This window comes from Pogona vitticeps, chromosome 7, assembly GCF_051106095.1.
Source record: "Pogona vitticeps strain Pit_001003342236 chromosome 7, PviZW2.1, whole genome shotgun sequence".
Lineage (NCBI taxonomy): Eukaryota > Metazoa > Chordata > Lepidosauria > Squamata > Agamidae > Pogona > Pogona vitticeps.
Genome location: NC_135789.1, coordinates 26791268 through 26811042, shown reverse-complemented (window position 1 = coordinate 26811042; position 19775 = coordinate 26791268). Strand labels below are relative to the sequence as shown.

Genomic DNA, 19775 nt, shown 5'->3' with positions numbered 1-19775 from the left:
CACTTTTTTCCCACAAAACGGGGGTGGAAAGTCTGTGTGTTTTATGGAGCAAAGAAAACAGATTATATTTTCCTGTTTTCTTCTCCTAAAAAATTGGTGCGTCTTATGGAAAGGTGCATCTTATGGAGCGAAAAATACGTAGTTGGGTGGCCCGCCTGTCAGGGATGGTTTAGTTCTTAATTTCCTGGGGTGGATGCGATAACCCTCACGCCGCTTCTAGTCTGCGATTCTGATATCCTTTGAATATTACCTAACTAAGGGGGGGGGGAACCAACAACAGGATAAAAATGCATTTTTTGACTTCAACGGGCTGTGTCTTGCTTTCTCTTCTGGTCCAGTGTTCGGCACTGTCTAAACTCAACGCGGAAGTTGCGTGCATCGCTGTCCACGATGAAAACACTTTTGTCGTTGGCTCGGAGAAGGGGAGGCTGTTCATGAACACGAGAAAGGAGGTCCAAGCAGATTTCAAGAAATTTTGCAGTAAGCATCGGGTCTACTTTGTTCTAGCAAGGCTGGGAGATGGTGCGGGTGAGAAATCAGATTTTTCCTCCTTGCATGTTTAACTCAAATTGGAGTCAATCTGAAGCCAAGCTGGACATGTTGATGGCAAATCCCTTGTTTAAGCCTCACCCGGCTGCAAGAATGCAGGTAGGCAATAGCGATGGGCATTTTAGATTTTCTGGACTACAAGCCCCATCATTCCCCATTTCAGGAGTACCATCCGGGGATGTTTGCGATTCTTTGGGTCGGAGTCCCAAATGTGAATCCGAGTCATTGGTACCAAGTCTCAAGTCTGAGTCTTTAATGCCTAGTCTCAAATTCCAAGACCCAAATCTGAACCCTTATCAAAAACAGGTTTTTCCCCCCAGGAAAAAAAAGGAGGAGTGGGTGGGTTCCAAGTCATGAGTTGAAAAAAAAAGTTCAGTCTGATTTGAGTTGCCAGTGTGGCTTAAATCTGACTTGACCGTGAGTCCAGATTTTGGTTGAATACCAGGAAAAACTTCTTAACTGTTAGAGCAGTACAACAACAGAATCAGTGACCTCAAGAGGTGGCAAGTGCTCCAACAAAGGCAGATCTCCTTTGATTTGTATTCCTGCACCAAGCAGGGGTTTGGACTTGGTGGCCTTATGGGCCCCTTCCAACTTCACTATTCTATGATTCTATGACTTGAATTTCCATCCTTGGTCTTGAGCCGTTGGGACTTGGGACCAAACACTTGGACTTGGGACTTGGGACCAAAGACTTGGACTTGGGACTTGGGACCAAAGACTTGGGACTTGGGACCAAAGACTCGGGACTTGGGGCCAAAGACTTGGACTTGGGACTTGAGACCAAAGACTCAAGACTTGGGACTTGGGACCAAAGACTCGGACTTGGGACCAAAGACTCAGACTTGGGACCTGGGACCAAAGACTCAGACTTGGACTTGGGACCAAAGACTCAGACTTGGGACTTGGGACCAAAGACTCAGACTTGGGACCAAAGACTCAGACTTGGGACCAAAGACTCAGACTTGGGACCAAAGACTCAGACTTGGGACTTGGACCCAAAGACTTGCCAACATCCCTGCCCAAGGCCTCCGCTGCCCCCTACAGGCACTGCGGTGCATGATCTGAAGCTTAGAGTTCATTGTTCCACCTGCAACTGGCCATGCTGAAGTGTATATTTTATGGTGTGTGCCGTCCCTACGGGTGTGAGTTAGGCCTTGGCTGGGGAGAAAGCCGGTTAAAGCCAAATGTTGTTAGGATTCTATCCATGCAGTGGCTTGCTTGCTTGATGCCGGCAGAGAGGCTGTTTGTGCTTAATCCCCTCGGTGGAACTGCTCAAGAATAGCGCTTTCTCCTGCAAATATTAGCCCTGCTCGCCTGTCAAGGTCAAAGATAACTGGGATTATCCGGTGCGTATGTGCACCAGCTGTAAATTTCACCCCCAGTCTAATCTATTTGTGAACATTCGGTGTTTGCAAACACTCGTACAAACACATAGATACCTGACATATTTGTGCTTCCATGGATACTTCCTCACTCATTTTCTCTTTCACTCTGGGATGAACACTCGAATGTTTAGACTTAGAAACACAAATTCATATGTCTCTTTCTCTTGTCCTATGCCGTTTGCCTGCAGAAAATAGAGCACAAATACTTGATTTTGAAGGGTGTGTTTATTGTTGATCACGTTAGTATGCGTTGGCATTTGTTAACTGATGTCATATTGATGATATTACTATTTGTTGTTATCAGTTAATAACAAATCAAGTTACTAAAAGAGAATAAATGAATTATAATGAATTAATTCTGGCTGAAGCCCTGTTGACGTTGACACAGTAGAAAGGTGTGCCTATGGACGTGTGTAGGGTGCTACACTCAGATCATTTGATTGCATAATTGTGCATAATTTTTGTGCACTTGTGCAACAAGTGTTGCCCTGTGCACCTGTGGAACTGCTTTGTGGATCTTAACGTCCGTTGTGCTGCGTTTTTTTTCCCAACGCTTATACAACTTCAAGTTACACAGGTGTCACTGCAGACCAGAATCTCAGTTTTTGAAATATAATAATTAATACTGATAGGAGGCTATCATCCTTTTTATAGCTATTATTTGTTCATTATGGTTAATAAATTAATTGCAATTAATTATAAAGGTAAAGGTTCCCCTTGACAATTTTTGCAATTAATTATAACGAAATGCAATTTCTTGTTGGTTGTTATTGTTTTGCTGTTTTTGTTATCCATTGTCATTGACAATGATTATGCTGGCTCAGATCCTGTTGCTTAGGGTAGTAAGTTTCACTAGAGTAGGCCCGTTGAATCAATGGGGACTTGCTGAGTCACCCCCTCTCTAAGTTCCATTGATTCAAATGGATCTACTCTAGCCTCAACTTACTGTAGCATAGTAAGTCATAGTTGTATAACAATTTGAATCAATGAAATGTATGGAAGGGTTGACTCATTAAATCCCCATTGATTCAAACAGGTTTAAACTAACTGCAACTTACTGAAGCATAGTAAATCATTGTTAGAGTAGACCCATTTGCAGTAATGAAATGTACAGAGTTGTTGATTCACTCAATCCCTACTCTAATTGCAATGTTCTGTAGCATAGTAAGTCATAGTTAGACTCATTTGAATCAATGAAATGTACAAATGAATTGACTCACTCAACCCCCATTGATTCAGTGGGCCTACTCTGGTGCAATCTGTTACACTGAGTTACAAGATTTTGGCCACTAGGTAATCATTTTCAGTACAGATCCTTCCTTGCTTTTCAAAGGATTTCCATCGCTCTCCCCTTCTCTGCCTCTTGGCTATTACTGCTCATCTCATTTATCTTTTATGAAATTCCATGTTTTGCATGCTGTTACCCTGAATACATGAATCTGTGCAGAGGTTGTCCCAAATCATTGAATTCATCCCCTGAATTGCCCTGTCTCTTCTCTGTTCCTCCTTCGCTTATAACCCCACCGGAAGGAATCCAACAGAGGAAAGAGCAAGATCTGGATGGCCACAGGAAGGTCAAGGATTTTGGCCGAACCATTCCGCGGATCGCCTCGGATCAGGGATCAGACGTTTACCTCCTCAGGAAGATGGTGGAGGAAGTCTTCGATGTGCTTTATAGTAAGCCACCGATGTGATTCCATTTTGTTTTCGTTTGAGATTGCTTTCAGCTCAAGTGGGGTGGGGAGGTTTGATTTGCCTTGAATGTTGATGTCCTAGAATCCTGGGGTTGGAAGAGGCTCACGGTCTCCCAAGGTCCTGGGCTTCCATTGTAGTACTACTCTAACAGTTAAGAAGTTTTCCCTGATATTTGCTTAAAAGCTGGCGTCCTGCACCTTGAGCCCATGGTTGCGCATCCTGTAGATTTGTAAGTGCTTGTTACATTACTTAAGACCCCAAAATAATTAGTTACAAATAACTGTTACATGTAACCGGTTAACCTAATAGACTTTGCAAAAAAAAAGTGTGTTTTTCAAAAATGCAGGCCAAAACATGCTTGAATTTTGGGCCTGTCCAGAACTCAGTTAGAACGGCAATGGAAAAGCAAGGTGCTCAGTGCGATTGAGAAAAGCGAAAATCTCAACGCTTGGCAGGTCTGAAAGCCAAAAAAAAGCACATTTACTTATAAGACAGAATCAGGAAAGAGAGGTTTTGTAAGGCCAGATGAACACTGATTGGTCTGATGACGTCACCCGATGGTGATTATTCTAGTAGGCGCAATACCGCTTTTTGGCCACATGGCTGTGCTCAACCACCGGTGGAACCCGGGAACGACTCTCGTTTGTAGCCATTTTTTCCGAACCTGCTTTGGTATACCTTCCCAGTTCATCACTCTTCCCCCCGTCACAGGTGAGGCCTTGGGAAAAAGCGGTGTGATCCCTCTGCCGTACGAGAAGTTCTTAAAAGAGCCCGGCTCGTTGACCGTGGTCGGGCTCCCGGACGGGCTGATCTTGAGGAAACCCACTGAATACGATGCGAAGTCTCTGATGGCCATTTTAGAGCACAGCCACAACATACGCTTCAGGATAAGAAGGTAAGGAGGGAGAGATCAGCTTTGAGAACGAGTCCTTTGCCAGGGAGAACAATAGCGTCCTCTATGGGCTGAGTCTTGACTTGTGGGTCCCCAGCTTTTTTTGGGGGGGTGGTTGCCGAGAACCCAGGGGCAGATCTTAAGTCCCTGCATTCTCTTTCTCCCAGACCATCTATTCCACATACCGTATTTTTCCCGTGTATAAGATGCCCCCCATGTATAAGACGCCCCCACTTTTCTAATCCAAAATTAAGAAATCTAAGTGGGGCTTAGCAAGTGTAGGGGGGAAAGGGATCAAAGCGCTGCAGGATTGATTTGATCCCTGCTTTCCCCTCCACTTGTTTTTGTTCTGTCCTCAGCTTACTTCCATGTATAAGACGACCCTCAATTTTTAGTCTAAAGATTTTAGACAAAAGCATAGTCTTATACATGGAAAAAATACGGTAATCATAACAAGGACTGTTTTTGCACTACGGTAGGACCGTGAGGGTTTGGTTCCAAGACCCTGTGTGGATGCCAGAAACCATGGATAAATGAAGCACTTGCTTCTAATTTCTCCGGTGTCTGTGCACGCTTGGGAGAACGAGCCCCGGCCCAGTGTTGCCGAAGGACTGGGTCTCTTGCCTTCCTATTTGCAGAGGAGCATTTTCTGAAACCAGCAACTCATGTCAGAGGTTGGGAGTTCAATTCCCCCGTGTGTCTCCTGGGAGAAGAGCCAGCCTGGGTAGCCTTGGGCAAGCTGCTCAGTCCCGGGGTTTTCCAGGCAGAGGATACTCAGAAGCGGTTGTCCATTTCTTTCTTCTGGTGGGGGGTATCCATGGGACTGTGCAGCTTGCCCAAGGCTACCCAGGCTGGCTCTTTCTCCCAGGAGGCACAGTTGGGGAATCGAACTCAGAACCTCTGAGTTCGTAACCAGAGACCTAAACCACTGAGCTATCCAGCCAGCTCTCAAGAAGATACTCTTTGGTTTCTGTTTTGATCTGACTAGTGGGCTTTCCCGGAAGAGGCGTTTGATTGGCTGGTGTGTGAAGACCGCCTTCCATGATCTGATCTCTCTGCAATTTTTCTTGCATTTACTCCTCCTTCTCTTAGGCCACCCGAGGACCCCCTCAGGGAGCCAAACCCGACGGCCGAGGGGACCTCTTCTGCCTTGACGTCCAAGGGGAGTCGAGAGCCGGGCCTTAACAACGTGCACCCGAAACTGGCCAACCAAGACATTGCTTCCGGGGTCACCCCCAACAGCTTCCTGTACGGCCTGTCAGTGCCCACGCAGATCGCCATGGAAATCAAGCAGGAGGGTCATATCGGCCGGCATGGGATGAGCGTGGTCAGCGAGATGCTGCGGTCCCGGCCGTCAGGAGAAGCGAAGGTGCCTTCGCCACAGGAGTTTGGTGACTGCTGTGGTAATGGGCCTTCATGTTTCCTGTCCAAGGAGTGGCTGTTGAAAGCCGGCGGAAAGGCCCCGACCCAATGCGCCTCGGAAGGTCCCATTGGGTGGGAACAGGAAGTGTGTTGATTCAGAGCCATTAACCTTGCAAAAGACCTACTTCTTTTGGCCGGTGGCTTTAGCAAACAGAACCGTTTGCATTGCTCATTAGTTTGCAGCCGCTTTATTGCGCTCATTTTCTCGTTTGCAAAAACAGTGCAAAAGAGAAAATGTTACTTGTTACACTGAAAGTAACTCCTTCTAAAATTGCTGCTTGCTCAGAAAGAACTAGTTACTTATGTTAGTTGCAATTAGTTACTTCAAGCAGTGGCAACGGATGGCTGCCAACTCTAGTGTCTGCACTTTTGAACTGAAAAAAGGAATAGGAGCCAAAATATTTGAGAGCAGATTGGCATTGAGGGGGCAATTAAGAGCCATTAACTTTACAAAAGTCCTCTCTTGTTTGGTATGGACCAATCCCGTGTATTTAGTTCCTCCTTATAGGGGAGAGGGTGGAGCTGACCAGGGAGCCAATCAGAATGAGTGCTTGTCTTATCAAATACCACACCACTGTTCATTTTTTTCCTCTCTCCCTTCTCTCTACCCAAATCTAATTTTCCTTTGCTTTTGTTCTTCCTTATGTCTAGGACAGAAACCCACCATCCCGGGCGGTCCGCTCATCCAGAATGTCCATTCCTCCAAGCGAATCCTTTTTTCTATTGTCCATGACAAATCAGGTATTGTTCGGCCTTGGTCCGTCCTTAATAGGTGTCTGAAAGTTTAAATCAGAGATTGTGAGAGGCTGGCTGAAGAAATACAGCACAAAAGGGGAATTGGAAAGAAGTCCCAGTTGATAATTCTGGAAAGCAGTGAGAAACTGGAACATGTTGCAGAATTTTGAATTTCTGGTTCAGTTCCTTTACCCGCACAGCATGAGTGCAGGGATTCAAAGAGGAGAATAGCTTCAAATTCACCAAACAATCCACCTCTTGTCTCTCATTAACTGGCACTTACAGTCTCAATAACCCACTCTGAGATGTTAGTAAGGGAAAAAAAAATTAAAAGATTTCGTTTACTTACGGTTGAACAGATTAATCCGCAAACATGACAAACATGTCTGACTGTTTTTCGGCAACAGTCCTCGACAGTCTCGCTGCTTTCAACAGACTAAAAGAAGGGGCAAGAGAAGCAGAGCAGAGAGGCGGGGCTTCCTTTGAATTCAGAGGCAGGGAAGAAAGGATTGGTTAGTGCTGGACCGTCACTCCAGCCTAGGAAGGTCCCTCCCAGCCAGAACGACTAAAGGCCGCATGCGAGGTTGCCAACATCTCCAACCGAACAATGACTTTTTATCCTAACTGCTACGAGAGTTCTCCAGTTCCAGGCGGGGGATTCTGGGAGTGAAACGACTAAAAAAAGAAGAGTGTTTCCCCCCCCCCCCAAAAAAACTCTGGCTCAAATCTCTTGCGGCTGAAGCAGCTAAAGTTCCCTGGGCTTTCCTTCAAACCTCAGGATTTGGGAGAGAGAGTTTCCTCCTAATTACAGCTATCCGAACCTCCTGATTGGCCTGGGACTTCCCCTGGCATGGGATTCTGGGAAATGTAGTGCAGAAACCTTCCTTTGCTGAGCTTGGTTCCCTTGACCAGGGCACCGAGAGGAGGGGAATCAAAACTTTCTTCCCAGTGCGGGGCGAAAAGGGTGTGTGTGATCTGTGGTATCGCGTGCTGTGCGAGAACCTCTTTTTTTTGTTTTGTTTTCCTAGATAAATGGGACAGCTTTATAAAAGAGACGGAGGACATCAACACTCTGAGAGAATGTGTGCAAATTCTGTTTAACAGCAGATATGGTGAGTAGGCGAGAAGCGGCTGCTTGATCATCTGTGTGGCTTATGGCGCAGTCTTAGGAGGGGCGGCAATGCCTTTAGAGGTTAGGGCGTTTTGCTTTTTAAAAATATTTTTCTTCCCCCACAACGCGGTCGGTGGCATATGCTACGTGTCCCCTCTTCTTAAATGCTTCCCTGGCACGGCTTCGTTGGTGGCGGCAGCTTCTAATTAATTAATCCCCCCCCCCTTTACCGCTGCGCCACTGGCTACCCGCCTGTTTTCTGGGCACAATTCAAAGCGCTGATTTGACTTGTTTCCATTTCTTTTTAATATTCCCATATGTATTGTTTTAGCTTTTCGGTGTGGTCTTTTTCAGGACGTGAGCGTCCTTGGGTCCCTTTTTGGGGAGAAAGGTGGGGTAGCCATATTTTAAATGAATGAATGAATGAATGAATGAATGAATGAATGAATGAATGAATGAATGAATGAATGAATGAATGAATGTGCGGCCCAGGGCCCCAGCTTCTTCGGTGGGAGACTCTTTCAGGCGGTCTGAAGAGATGGGACGGCAGCCGAGGGGGAAAGCGACCACCAGTGGGAAGGATCAGGAGACTTTCCACTTTGCAAATGTGGTGTGGCCTACAAGTCACATCATCTCCGGCCAAAACCTGGAAAGTTAATTTTCCAACGCAATAGGTCTACATTATTGCTTAATGACCCATAAGAGTACATTCCCCCCCCCCGGTCTCTTTTCAGCTGAAGCCCTGGGCCTGGATCATATGGTCCCCGTCCCGTATCGGAAGATTGCTTGCGATCCGGACGCCGTTGAAATCATTGGCATCCCAGACAAAATCCCCTTCAAGCGGCCGTGCACGTACGGAGTGCCCAAGCTGAAACGGATTTTGGAAGAGAGACACAACATCCATTTTGTCATCAAAAGGTACTTCTGGATGCAGAAGCCTGAAAGGGGGGAGACAGGTGTGTGGGGGGGAAGGCGCTGAGCGATCCTTCTGTTCTTTCAGACTTTCCTCTTAGAAGGAAAGAGAAAAAAATAAAGAAAACCAGGTCGTGGAGAAAGACTCCTGCAGACCTATAAATGCCTGCAGCTTTGTGGATTCCTCCCTGTGCAAGTTCTAGCAAAGACCAGCAGTAATTGTGAGCAGGAGGCTCCATTGACATTTTTATAAAACCTTTTCCTCACCTCCGTGTCTTGCATTTCAGTGTGTGCTGTTTCGTGATGAGCCACCGAAATAGGTTGAATAGGCAGGTTGTAACACGGAGGCACTTATCTTGAGGAGATCCAGGTGTGGGAGGCGGAATATGCTATCACATTAATATTTCGTGCGTCCCTGAGATGGGCAAAAACTCCACTCTGCTTCTCCCACAATCTGCTGTTACTTTTAAGGCAACTTCCAAAGTTCTGACCTTGTCGTGCTTCTAGGCAAAGTTGGGCTCCGAAGGCTAGTAAGTGTGCAAAAATGTGATTTAGGACTTTGGGGGACCTGTATTTCCCACCCCCCACCCCAGCTATGCTGAACCTAACATGATGATGTTTTCAGTTTTCAAAAGCTGGAACTGCATCAGTTGAGGTTCTTTTCTGCCCCAGAAAAGAAACACAGGAGTAAACGGGACTTGGTTTAGAACGAACAGCAACGTTGCATTTGAAAATTAACGGGTTTTATTTAGCATATGCTTTCTTGGGCTGCCGTCAGCATCAAGTACATGAATATTATTTGGCTTTCCGTGCAGAAAATAATAGAGGGTTACAATATTTGCATTCTGAAGTGAGCGTGCATTTGGCTGAGATCCCGTGCTTTGGTGTATTAAGTCACGCTAGAGTAGGCCCACTGAATCCATCGGGATTTGGTGAGTCAGCTCTTCTGTAGGTTGCATTGAGTCAAATGGGCCTACTCTAGCTGCAGCTTACTAGAGAGTAGGCACAGAAGACAGAGACTCGGAGGGGCAGCCAAGAAGGAATTAGAGAAGATCGTCAAGCGTAAGGATGTGTCACTGGAGACGAAGGCCAAGGTCGTACACTCTTGTCTTTCCGATGGACATGTATGGGTGTGAAAGCTGGACACTGAAGAAGGCAGATGGGGGGGGGGGAGAATTAATTCATTTGAAATGTGGTGCTAGAGGAGAGCTTTTTGTGGGTGGATTGACAGAAAGACGAACACGTGGGTCCTAGATCAAGCCTGAACGATCTTTGGAGGCAAAAAAATGATGAAGCTGAGGCTGTTCTACTTTGGGCCCCATCATGAGAAGGCAGGATTCCCTGGAAAAGACAATAAGGCTGGGAAAGGTGGAAAGCAGCAGGGAAAGAGGAAGGCCGAATATGAGATGAGCTGACTCCTAAAGGAAACCACAAGCTTGAGTTTGCGAGAGCTCAGCTGGGCAGGTGAGGACAGGAGATTTTGGCAGTCGCTTATTCATAGAGTCGTCATGAGTCGGAGGCGACTGGATAGGACATAACAACAAAGTCCATTTGGCGTGGAATTTAGGAGTTGACTCACATCAATCCCCACTGATTCAGAGGGCCTACTCTAGTGTTAGGACCACACTAAGCAACAAGATTTCAGCCATACACTTCAGGAATGGGTAAAAAAGTAGCTGCGAGGACACTTTTGGTTGTTACGACCGGTGTGGCAGTGCACAATCTGGACTAGCGCCTTGTGGAGCTGAATGAAGGCTAATCTACAGTAGATACTCTTCTTCACCCCGATATTTTTCCCTGATAGTTAATATTATCCACTGGCCTTCGGTTCTAATGAGTTGTTTTCAATCGATCTTACGTTTGGCTGATTTTAGCTATTTCCTTTGGTCGTAAAGCTACCGTGTGCTTGTTGTATGTGTGTGAGGTTTTTTTTCCCTGTATAAAAATGCTCTAAAATAAATAAATACTGTTTTCTCTTTCATGGCAGGATGTTTGATGAAAGGATTTTCACAGGTACGTCCGACGTCGTGTAGAATCCTAGGAAACACGGGGGGAAAAAGTGGGGTTTTTTTTGTGGAAGCAAAAACTTCCACATTCGCTGTGGCAAAAAAAAAAAAAAATAGGAAAGCAGATGGACTGAAGAGCTGTCGTAACTCATCTTAATTCCAAAAGTAGAGTTTGGCATTCGTGCACGAACTCGTTTGGTGTGTAAGAACGAAGCGATTCTGATGGCATTCGCTTTTGGGGCAAATCTGTTTTCCCACTGCCATTTTTGCAACTGAATGGGACAATCAGGCCCCCATTTATGTGCAGTGTCATAAGCGAAGGTCTTTTCTTTCAACAGAAAGTTATGTTCAAACTTTCCCCCCCCCCCAGGTAGCTTTAGGGTAATTTTTCCCCTTTGTACCGTGTTTCCCCAAAAATAAGACAGGGTCTTAGATTAACTTTTTTGCTCTAGAAAACACATTAGAGCTTATTTTCAGGGGGAAATTTATTTTTTTCATGTCCAACCATCTACGTTGATTCAAATGCAGTCATGTCATCTTCTTCTGGTTGATGCACAAGGGTGGAGGGCAGGGTTTTCACTTAAATAGGGCTTATTTTTGGGGTAAGGTTTCTATGACGAGCATCCTGAAAAATCACACTAGGGTTTATTTTCAGATTAGGTCTTATTTTTGGGGAAACAGGGTAGTTAATTGTCTTATAAATGGCATCTATAGATATCCCAGTGAAATAAGGGACAGTGTATGATACGGGGGGTTGAGCAAAGTGTGTTCAGGCGTCTTCTTGCCCCCTGGGGACCCAAATTCAGAGGCCACAGAACACCTAGCGCTCATCGGATTTTCAATACTCCTCCAAATTAAAATTAAAAAATAGGCAGAAATTTTCCTTCTGGACTCAAGGAGGCACAGAAGAAATTTTGCCATGTTTTCCCCAGCATCCGAGTCCCCTGCTCATGTACCCCAAATGTGTTTTGCGATTCCCCACTAAATGTGGTTACCAGAAGGTGTAAGGGTATTCCCCCCCCCCCGAATAATAACAATGTACCATCAAGTCAGGGACGTGGTGGCGCTGTGGGCTAAACCGCAGAAGCCTGTGCTGCAGGGTCAGAAGACCAAGCAGTCATAACATCGAATCCACACGACGGAGTGAGCGCCCGTCGCTTGTCCCAGCTCCCGCCAACCTAGCGGTTCAAAAGCATGAAAATGCGAGTAGATTAATAGGTACCACTTAGGTGGGAAGGTAACAGCGTTCCGTGTCTAAGTCGCACTGGCCATGTGACCACGGAAGATTGTCTTCGGACAAAAACGCTGGCTCTATGGCTTGGAAACGGGGATGAGCACCGCCCTCTAGAGTCGAACACGACTGGACAAAAATTGTCAAGGGGAACCTTTACCTTTACCTTTACCATCAAGTCAATTCTGACTTATAGTGACCCCTTTTTGGGTTTTTCTGGGTAGAGAGTACTCAGAAGTGTTTTGCTCATCCCTTCTGATGCAGCTGGCCCAAAGCCACCCAGGCTGGCTCTTCTGGGAGGCCCAGTGGGGGAATCGAACTCCCAACCTTGGGCTCCTCAGCCAGACAACTAAACCGCCAAACTCTCCAGCCAGCTCAGAAGTGCTTTCCCCGTGGCCATTCTCTGAGACTGCGCAGCTTGCCCAAGGCTACCCAGGCTGGCTCTTCTCCCAGGAAGGCCCAGCGGGGGAATCGAACTCCCAACCATCCATAGCCAGAGGCCCAAACCACTGAATTATCCCGCCAGCCTTTTTTTAAAAAAGAAAAATAGTTTCATTTTAGTCAGAGGGGTTGTTGCCTCTCAGCATCCAGGGTGGGGCACCTATGGCCCTCTGAAGGCTGCTCACCTTTTGCTCAGGTAACGAGGGGTCCCTAAATAAACAAAGAAATAAACGACCGATTAAAATAGCGCCCATTCCAGGGCAGTGCTTCTGGGCCTGCTCAACGCAGCCTCTCTTCTCTGGTTACGAGATGGGAAGAAGTTCCTTTTTGGGGGCTGAAGTTCCCAGTATCTTCCCGATAGCATGGGCTTGATTTTACTGACTGGGGGGGGGGGGGGGGGGATTCTGGGTAGCAGAGTCCAAAAAACATCTTTTCCCAAGCTTTGTTCTAGGGTTAACTGAAGCCTCATCTGTCGATAATAAGAGACTGGGGGATAGAAAGTTTTGTCTTGGATAACATGAGGATTATCCATCAAGGGTGTGGAAAGACTTTTCCATTGGGGCCCACGGTGGGCCCGAGGGGACCCCGAAAAGTTGGAATTCAGGTGGACGGAAGCATATCCAAGTTGAGTTTATGAGATCCCCAAATGTTCCCTCTTCAGCCCCTGTTTTGTGTTTGCCACTCAAAAAACGTCTTTTCCTTTCCTTTCTCCTCCTCCCTGTCGCCCGATCTTCGCCACCCAGGAAGTAAATTCACCAAAGACACCCCCAAAGTTGAGCCCTCCAGCCCGTCCAGGGAAATTTCTCCCGAACCGCACCAAATGGCCTTCCTGGATCTGGCTGGGACTTCGCAATCAGATCATCGGTAAATCTCCTTTCCTGTTGGACGTGTTGTTGTTACCTTGCATTTCCATAGCGCCTTTTATCCTCTTTATTTCTGGAAATGGTCTTCTTGACTGGCTGAGTCACAAAGTAAAGAGAGGTTCAGGGGCATAAATATTAACAGGCGACCCATTTTTAAAAAGAGCTCAGAAGACAGCAGGCTTGCTGAACACAGACTGGATTTTGATTGACTGTGCCTAAGATTTTTGAATCATCATCATCCTAGACCGGCCTTTCTGATCTCTTTAATGATAGCACCTGTTGTTTTAGTGAAGGCCAATGAGTCCCCCTTTCACAGAGGTGGGGATCTGTTCTGAGTTTCAGTCTGACCAATCATAGGAGCTAACCATGGTGCTGAACCTATATGTAGGGGCAGAATTCAGTCCCTCAGAATGATTCCTGTAAAGTTCAGGCTAAAAACCCAGAGTGGATTTCTTGTTTTCCCGCGAAACTGAAGGCACCAACCTCAACCGCATTGTGGGTGGGGATGATGGAGTTTGTAGTCCAGTGGCACCTGCAGGTGGGAAAGCCTCATGTAGAGCTACTCAGTGCTGTCCTTTTGGGTTTCCACCATGTCCTGTTTATTGGGCTTGTCCTTTGTTGGAAACCAAGAGTTAGACGAAACAGACTGTCCATCTGACTCACTATGTCAGTCCTTGTTTTCTGGACTTGGTGAGCCATCTTTATTTACATTTCCCTTAAGCCATGAACTTGGCACACAGCTTCTAGAGATGCACACATTTTCTATTTGTAAAATGGGAATAAAGTAGCACCCCTATATCTGCAGGAGATTGGTTCCGTTCCCCCCCCCCCCCATTATATAATCACATGGTAAAAGAATATAAAATCCAGAAAAAAGCATTTTCATGTCACCTTACCATAACGGCCCACTAGAGGGAGCGAGAACCATGCTACGTAGTCTTCCAGCAACAAGAATACATAGCATGGTCTCTGGCTTCCTCTAGTGGCCAGTTATGGTAGATACATCATGAAAATATGTATTTCTAGTATTCTTTTAAAAATATTTTTTACATTTTTGGACTGTGGAGAAGTGAAACTGTGGATACTGATCCCACACATAGTAAATTGTGCCTGTCAAATTCTGGGGACAAACAAATACAATATTCTGCCACTTTGCAAATTAAAAAAAAATCTAAGTATTTTTGATTCTTCTATTAAGATACCTCCTTTGTGACTTCGCTATCTCTTTGGAAGCAGCCAATAATTGTATACGGAGCAGTTTTGAAATAAACAAAATCGATAATGCTTTATTCTCCCAGGTCTGAAAAAAACTCTGCCTCTGGAGACTGTGAACCAGGTAAATCACATACCCTTACTTCTCTCTTTTAGAAAGAATTAATAGTGTTATATTAAGAATGCTGGCTAAAACAGATTTAGAAGCAACAAAATACATACCATCCCATTTTTAAAACCTCTCCTCTCCACTCAGCCACTGAGGGAAGGCTTGCCTGTAGAGAAAGGTCATTGCCTGCTCGCGGGAGGCTAGCAAAGATGGGGCCCAGCTGGCCTCCAGTGGCAGGGAGTTCCACAGTCCGATTCGTTTCTGATTTCTGCTCCTCTTTTCCTTCACAGGAACCTCCGGAGAGCTGGGAGGGATTAAACGCATCAAAATAGAACCTGATGAAGTGGACATCATCCAGATCACAGTCCCAGGTAGAAACGCCCGTAAGCCCACGAGGCAAACTCTTGGTTCCAAAGGCACCATCTTGACCGTTCCTGAACCCTCCACCTGGGCAGTTTCTCCTGCCCTGCAAAACCAGAGAACGTCTGTTCTTGTAGGGTTTCATGGTAGGGCATTAACTGAGGGAACAGGACGGTTGGACCCTCTTGCTTTTTTCTGCCCTGAACAGATAGATCGCCGGGTCCTGGTGAAGCCCATGACGTGTCGGCCCATCGTGGGACGCCAGACGATTCCAGTTATGCGTGCGACAAGCTAACAGGTGATCCGGGGCTCGACGGCGGTCCGGTCTTCCCATACTCTGTTTGTGCTCAGCTGTTGGAATCTGACTTCGACAGCCAGTAGAGTTGGGCACGAATTGACGGTTCGTGCCGGTTTGTTTATCAGCCGAACAGGCGTTTGGCAAAGCCCCGCCTCCTCTGGTGGGCGCCCACTCAGAGGCGGCTCCCAGAGGAGGCGGGGCAGGGACGAAAGCTCCGATAAAAAAGCTTTCTGTTTGTGTGTTTTAAGCTCCTTGGGGGAGGTTCAAGCTAATGGTAAGACTTCTCTCTGGTTTTCAGACAAAGGGCCCGGCAATGATTTGCAACATGGTGAAAAGCAGATGGAGAGTAAAGGTAAGTTTATTTCACTTCTAATTAATTTTGCCCACCTCTGCCATCCATTGAGTTTCAGACTGCCAGTCTGGTGTAGTGGATAGAGTGACGGATTAGGACTCTGAAGAACAGGGTTCAAATCCCCGCTCATGGAAATTCCCTTGGGGACTTGAACTGGTAAAAGTGCTCCTTATACAGTGGTGCCTCGCTTAACGAGCGCACCGTTTAATGACAAATCCGCATAGCGACCCGTTTTTTGGGGTCGCTAATGCGATTGCATTGCGATGTTTAGATAGGCTAAACATCGCATTGCGATCATTTCTGCACCCGGCGGCCATTTTGGGAACAGCTGATCGGCGGTTCCAAAATGGCTGCCGGGTGCAGAAAATGGCCGCCCGCACCATTTTCGTGCCCTGCCCTTGTTTACCGAGGGTGCGAAAATGGCGGCGCTATGGAGAAACTTCGCAGAACGGTGAGCTTAAGAGCCATAGGAATGCATTAAACTAAGTTTAATGCGTTTCTATGGCGTTTTCTGTTCTGTATAGCGATGTTTCCCCATAGTGACGGTTAATCCGGAACGGGTTAATCTCGCTATGCGGGCCACCACTGTATATCTCATTTACCTTGAAAGCCCTATTAGGGTCGCTATAAATCTGTTCCGACTTGATGACACAGAACAGACACTTCCATCGATGGAGAATGGAGCATTCTGAATTCCAGGGCCACTGAAACTGCTGCAGATTTTGGCCTGAACATTCAGTGCTGACCCTATTGTGGGGATAGGATTCTACGCCTGTAAAGTTCGGCATGAAAACCGGAGTGGATTCATGGCCTGCATGAAACGGGAGTTCTACCTTCCACGGCCTCCTGGGGTTCCTGCATGAGCAAAGCTCCCTTCTCAAATGCCAACCTTCCACGTTTTGACCCCAAAACTGAAAGAGTTGTTCACTTTGTTTTGAAAAACAAGACCAAAAAGAACAGAAAGATCTCTGGCCTGGACCCCTGTACAGTAGACCTTGCTATTTGTTGGAGAGGCCTCTCCTCTTCTAGAGGCTCCCACTTCTGAAAGCCCACTTATTCTCTGTTTTTTGGATAGGAAAGGAAAGGTTTCAAGAACAGGCCCGGAGGTTGTAGAAATGGTGGATAGTTCCCGCTCATTTTAAAGCTGGCCATCATTGCCCGAGTCCGGGATGAGCCCTTGTGGAGGAGCAAAGAGACATACAGAAAAGAATAGAAATGTTTGCCCGTGCCTTAAATATACATTAAGGAATATCTAAGTTGCTGAGAACATTCCAAGACGTGCAAAATCCAGTGGAAAGTAAAGTTCTGATCTGCACACTCGTCCATAATGAGCAGCTCAAGTTCTCTCCTAATATATCACTGCTTAAGAAATCACATTTCCCTGTTTTTAAACGTTTGTCGATTTAGTTTAATTTAGCTTAAACTGAATTGGGTTTTGAGTTTGTTATGTTTCTTACGTTATTGTCATCATTGTGGATGACCCAGAGTGACCATCTGTCGGACAGGTAGTGTAGTATAGTATAATATAATATAGAATAGTATAATTAATTCATCTCAAGGCTTCTGTGCTTCTAATTTCTACAGCCCTTTTAAATCTCTGATTTTCATCTCTCCTGTTTCACGGTGATTTTATTTTCTGTTCTTACACAGTTGTTTAATAAGGAACCTTGAAAATAGTTTTTAAAATAAAAGTTTCAATTAAAAACAAAAATCAACATTACAAACCAACAGCAAAACTTTAATTAATTAATTAATTAAGCAAGAAAATCTTGTTTTTACTGTTTTGTTGTTTGGTTGTTAAGTCATGTCCGACTCTTCATGACCCCATGGACCGGAGCACGCCAGGCCCTCCTGTCTTCCACTGCCTCTCGGAGTTGGGTCAAATTCACGTTGGTCGCTTCAATGAAACTGTCCAACCATCTCATCCTCTGTCGTCCCCGTCTCCTCCTGCTTTTACTGTTAGCCCTTCCTTTTGATAGCTTGCTGCTTTTTGTTTTCCAGATAGTGTAGGAGATGTTTTAAGCCACTTGAGGAAGCAAGTTGAGATTTTGTTCAACGCACGATATGGTAAGCTCCGGGACTTGGTGTTATTTTGTTGGGTTTTTATTGCTTAATAAAAGAGTGGACAATCTGAGTGAGCTTGTAAGGGCCAGATGGTTACTATCGGCCTATATCAATGGGCTGTGCCGACCTGCAAATTTAAAGCGAAACAGAGTAATATAGGAAATACGTGAGTGGGCAGTTCAAGTTTCTGTTTTAGGGGTTTGGGAGATGCAATCATGTTTTAATATTTGATTTCATGTGCTTTAACATGTTTAATTTTAAAATGTTTTAAAGGTTTTACATTTTTAAATTGGCTCTGAAACCCATCCTGAGATTTTGTGATATCGGGCAAACTATAAATGTAAATAATAAATAAATAAAGCCAAGCCCTAGGAGGAAAAGAAGACTGGGGGGTGGGGGGTGGGGAGATAGGATACCACTTTTCAAATCCTTGAAAGGTGGAGGGCAGTGGAGGGGACCAGATCTTTATCTCGATCGTCCCAGAGTGCAGGACATGTAATAATGGGCTCAAACTACAGGAAGCCAGATTTAGGCTGACTATCAGGAATATCAGATCTTCAAATCTGTATAAATACTGTGTTTCCCCGAAAACAAGACAGGGTCTTATATTCATTTTTGCTCCATAAAAACACATTAGGGCTTATTTTCAGGGGATGTTTTATTTCTTTCATTTACAATAATCTACATTTATTCAAATATAGTCATGTCATCATCTTCTGGTTGCTGCACAAGGGTAAAGTGCGGAGGTTTCACTTAACTGGGGCTTATTTTTGGGGTAGGGCTTATATGACAAGCATCCTGAAAAATCCTACTAGAGCTTATTTTCAGGTTAGGTCTTATTTTCGGGGAAACAGGGCTGATGTAAATAAATAACATGCTAAAGGCTTGGTTTGGCCTGCTTGGTTTTGCAGCTAAAGCCATAGGAATTTCAGAACCTGTTAAAGTCCCCTATTCCAAATTCTTGATGTACCCGGAAGACCTCTTTGTGGTGGGCTTGCCGGATGGAATCCTGCTCCGGCGACCGAACTGCTTCGGGATTGCAAAGCTAAAGAAAATCCTCCAGGCGAGCAGCAGTATCCGGTTTGTGATCAAGAGGTACAGGTCAAGCCACCATCTTTCCTTACACTTGGTTCTCACTGGGATCTTTTTTTTTCCTTTCAGCAGCTAAGCAGAGTCCGGTGGGGTGAATATTTGGATGGGTGATCGTGTGGGAATAGGGGGGATTTTCACATAGAAGGAAAGAACTCTCAGTAATTCATTTGCAATCAGAGCCACAGATCCTGATTTTTTTAGAAATCTGCTACTAGAAGAGGATTTCTCAGAAATCTGCCACCAGAAGAGGGTTTCTCAGAAATCTGCCACCAGAAGAGGATTTCTCAGAAATCTGCCACCAGAAGAGGATTTCTCAAAAAATCTGCCACCAGAAGATTTCTGAGAAATCTGCCACTAGGATTCTACCAGCAGGCTTGTGCTTAATACTAGCTTTGGACCTCATTTTTCAAGATTGCCCCGACAGCACCATCAGATGCTCCCTTCCCTCTTCTGGCAATGTAAACACTCTTGAAAAAAGAGAAAAAAAAACTTTGGGGGGGAAAATCGGAACTCCCCACCAAATACCTAAACCACTGAACTCTCCAGCTTTCTACATCCCCTCTTATCATGGTTGATCTTGTCTTTCAGGCCAGAACTTCTCGCAGAAGGAGTGAAGGAGACAACCTCGGAGAGCTCTGGAGCAATTGGTAAAAATACTGATTTCACGCAACTCACAGTTGAAAAGAGAGAGAGACCTCAATGAGGAACACATTTCTTGTGGCGTAAACTTTTGTAAACCGGAGTCGACTTCATCAGATGCAGACAATGTTATCCTGCATCAGGAGGCCTCTGTGTACTCATTAATGTTGAGAGAGAGAGAGAAAGAAAGAAAGAAAGACATATGGCAGGAAGATCATGGAAAAATGAAATGCAAGAAATGCAGGCCGTGGTAATTCTGTTCCGTGATGTGTGTAAAATGATTACGGCGACAGTTCACAAAGTGTTGATGGCAGAAACATCACAGCGTTGGCAGGCTGATTGACGTGTCACGGGATTAAGAACCCGTTGTCTCAATTAAGGCCGCACTGGATAGAGTTGAACTT

At 45.6% G+C, this 19775-nt stretch overlaps 1 protein-coding gene across 4 annotated transcripts in view; it reads left to right on the top strand.

The window, feature by feature from the left end:
- The window catches only part of GTF2IRD1 (GTF2I repeat domain containing 1), a 74438-nt gene that overhangs the window by 36818 nt on the left and 17845 nt on the right, over window positions 1-19775 (top strand). For all 4 annotated transcript variants that reach the window (XM_072978442.2, XM_072978440.2, XM_072978441.2 and 1 more), the window contains 16 exons: window positions 339-480; window positions 3468-3614; window positions 4344-4527; window positions 5617-5927; window positions 6598-6687; window positions 7710-7793; window positions 8527-8710; window positions 10692-10717; window positions 13126-13246; window positions 14544-14581; window positions 14857-14937; window positions 15135-15224; window positions 15523-15576; window positions 17578-17643; window positions 18552-18735; window positions 19321-19379. In XM_072978442.2, coding sequence (XP_072834543.2) covers window positions 339-480; window positions 3468-3614; window positions 4344-4527; window positions 5617-5927; window positions 6598-6687; window positions 7710-7793; window positions 8527-8710; window positions 10692-10717; window positions 13126-13246; window positions 14544-14581; window positions 14857-14937; window positions 15135-15224; window positions 15523-15576; window positions 17578-17643; window positions 18552-18735; window positions 19321-19379 — 1861 coding nt within the window. The remainder of the gene's footprint in view (window positions 1-338; window positions 481-3467; window positions 3615-4343; window positions 4528-5616; window positions 5928-6597; window positions 6688-7709; window positions 7794-8526; window positions 8711-10691; window positions 10718-13125; window positions 13247-14543; window positions 14582-14856; window positions 14938-15134; window positions 15225-15522; window positions 15577-17577; window positions 17644-18551; window positions 18736-19320; window positions 19380-19775) is intronic.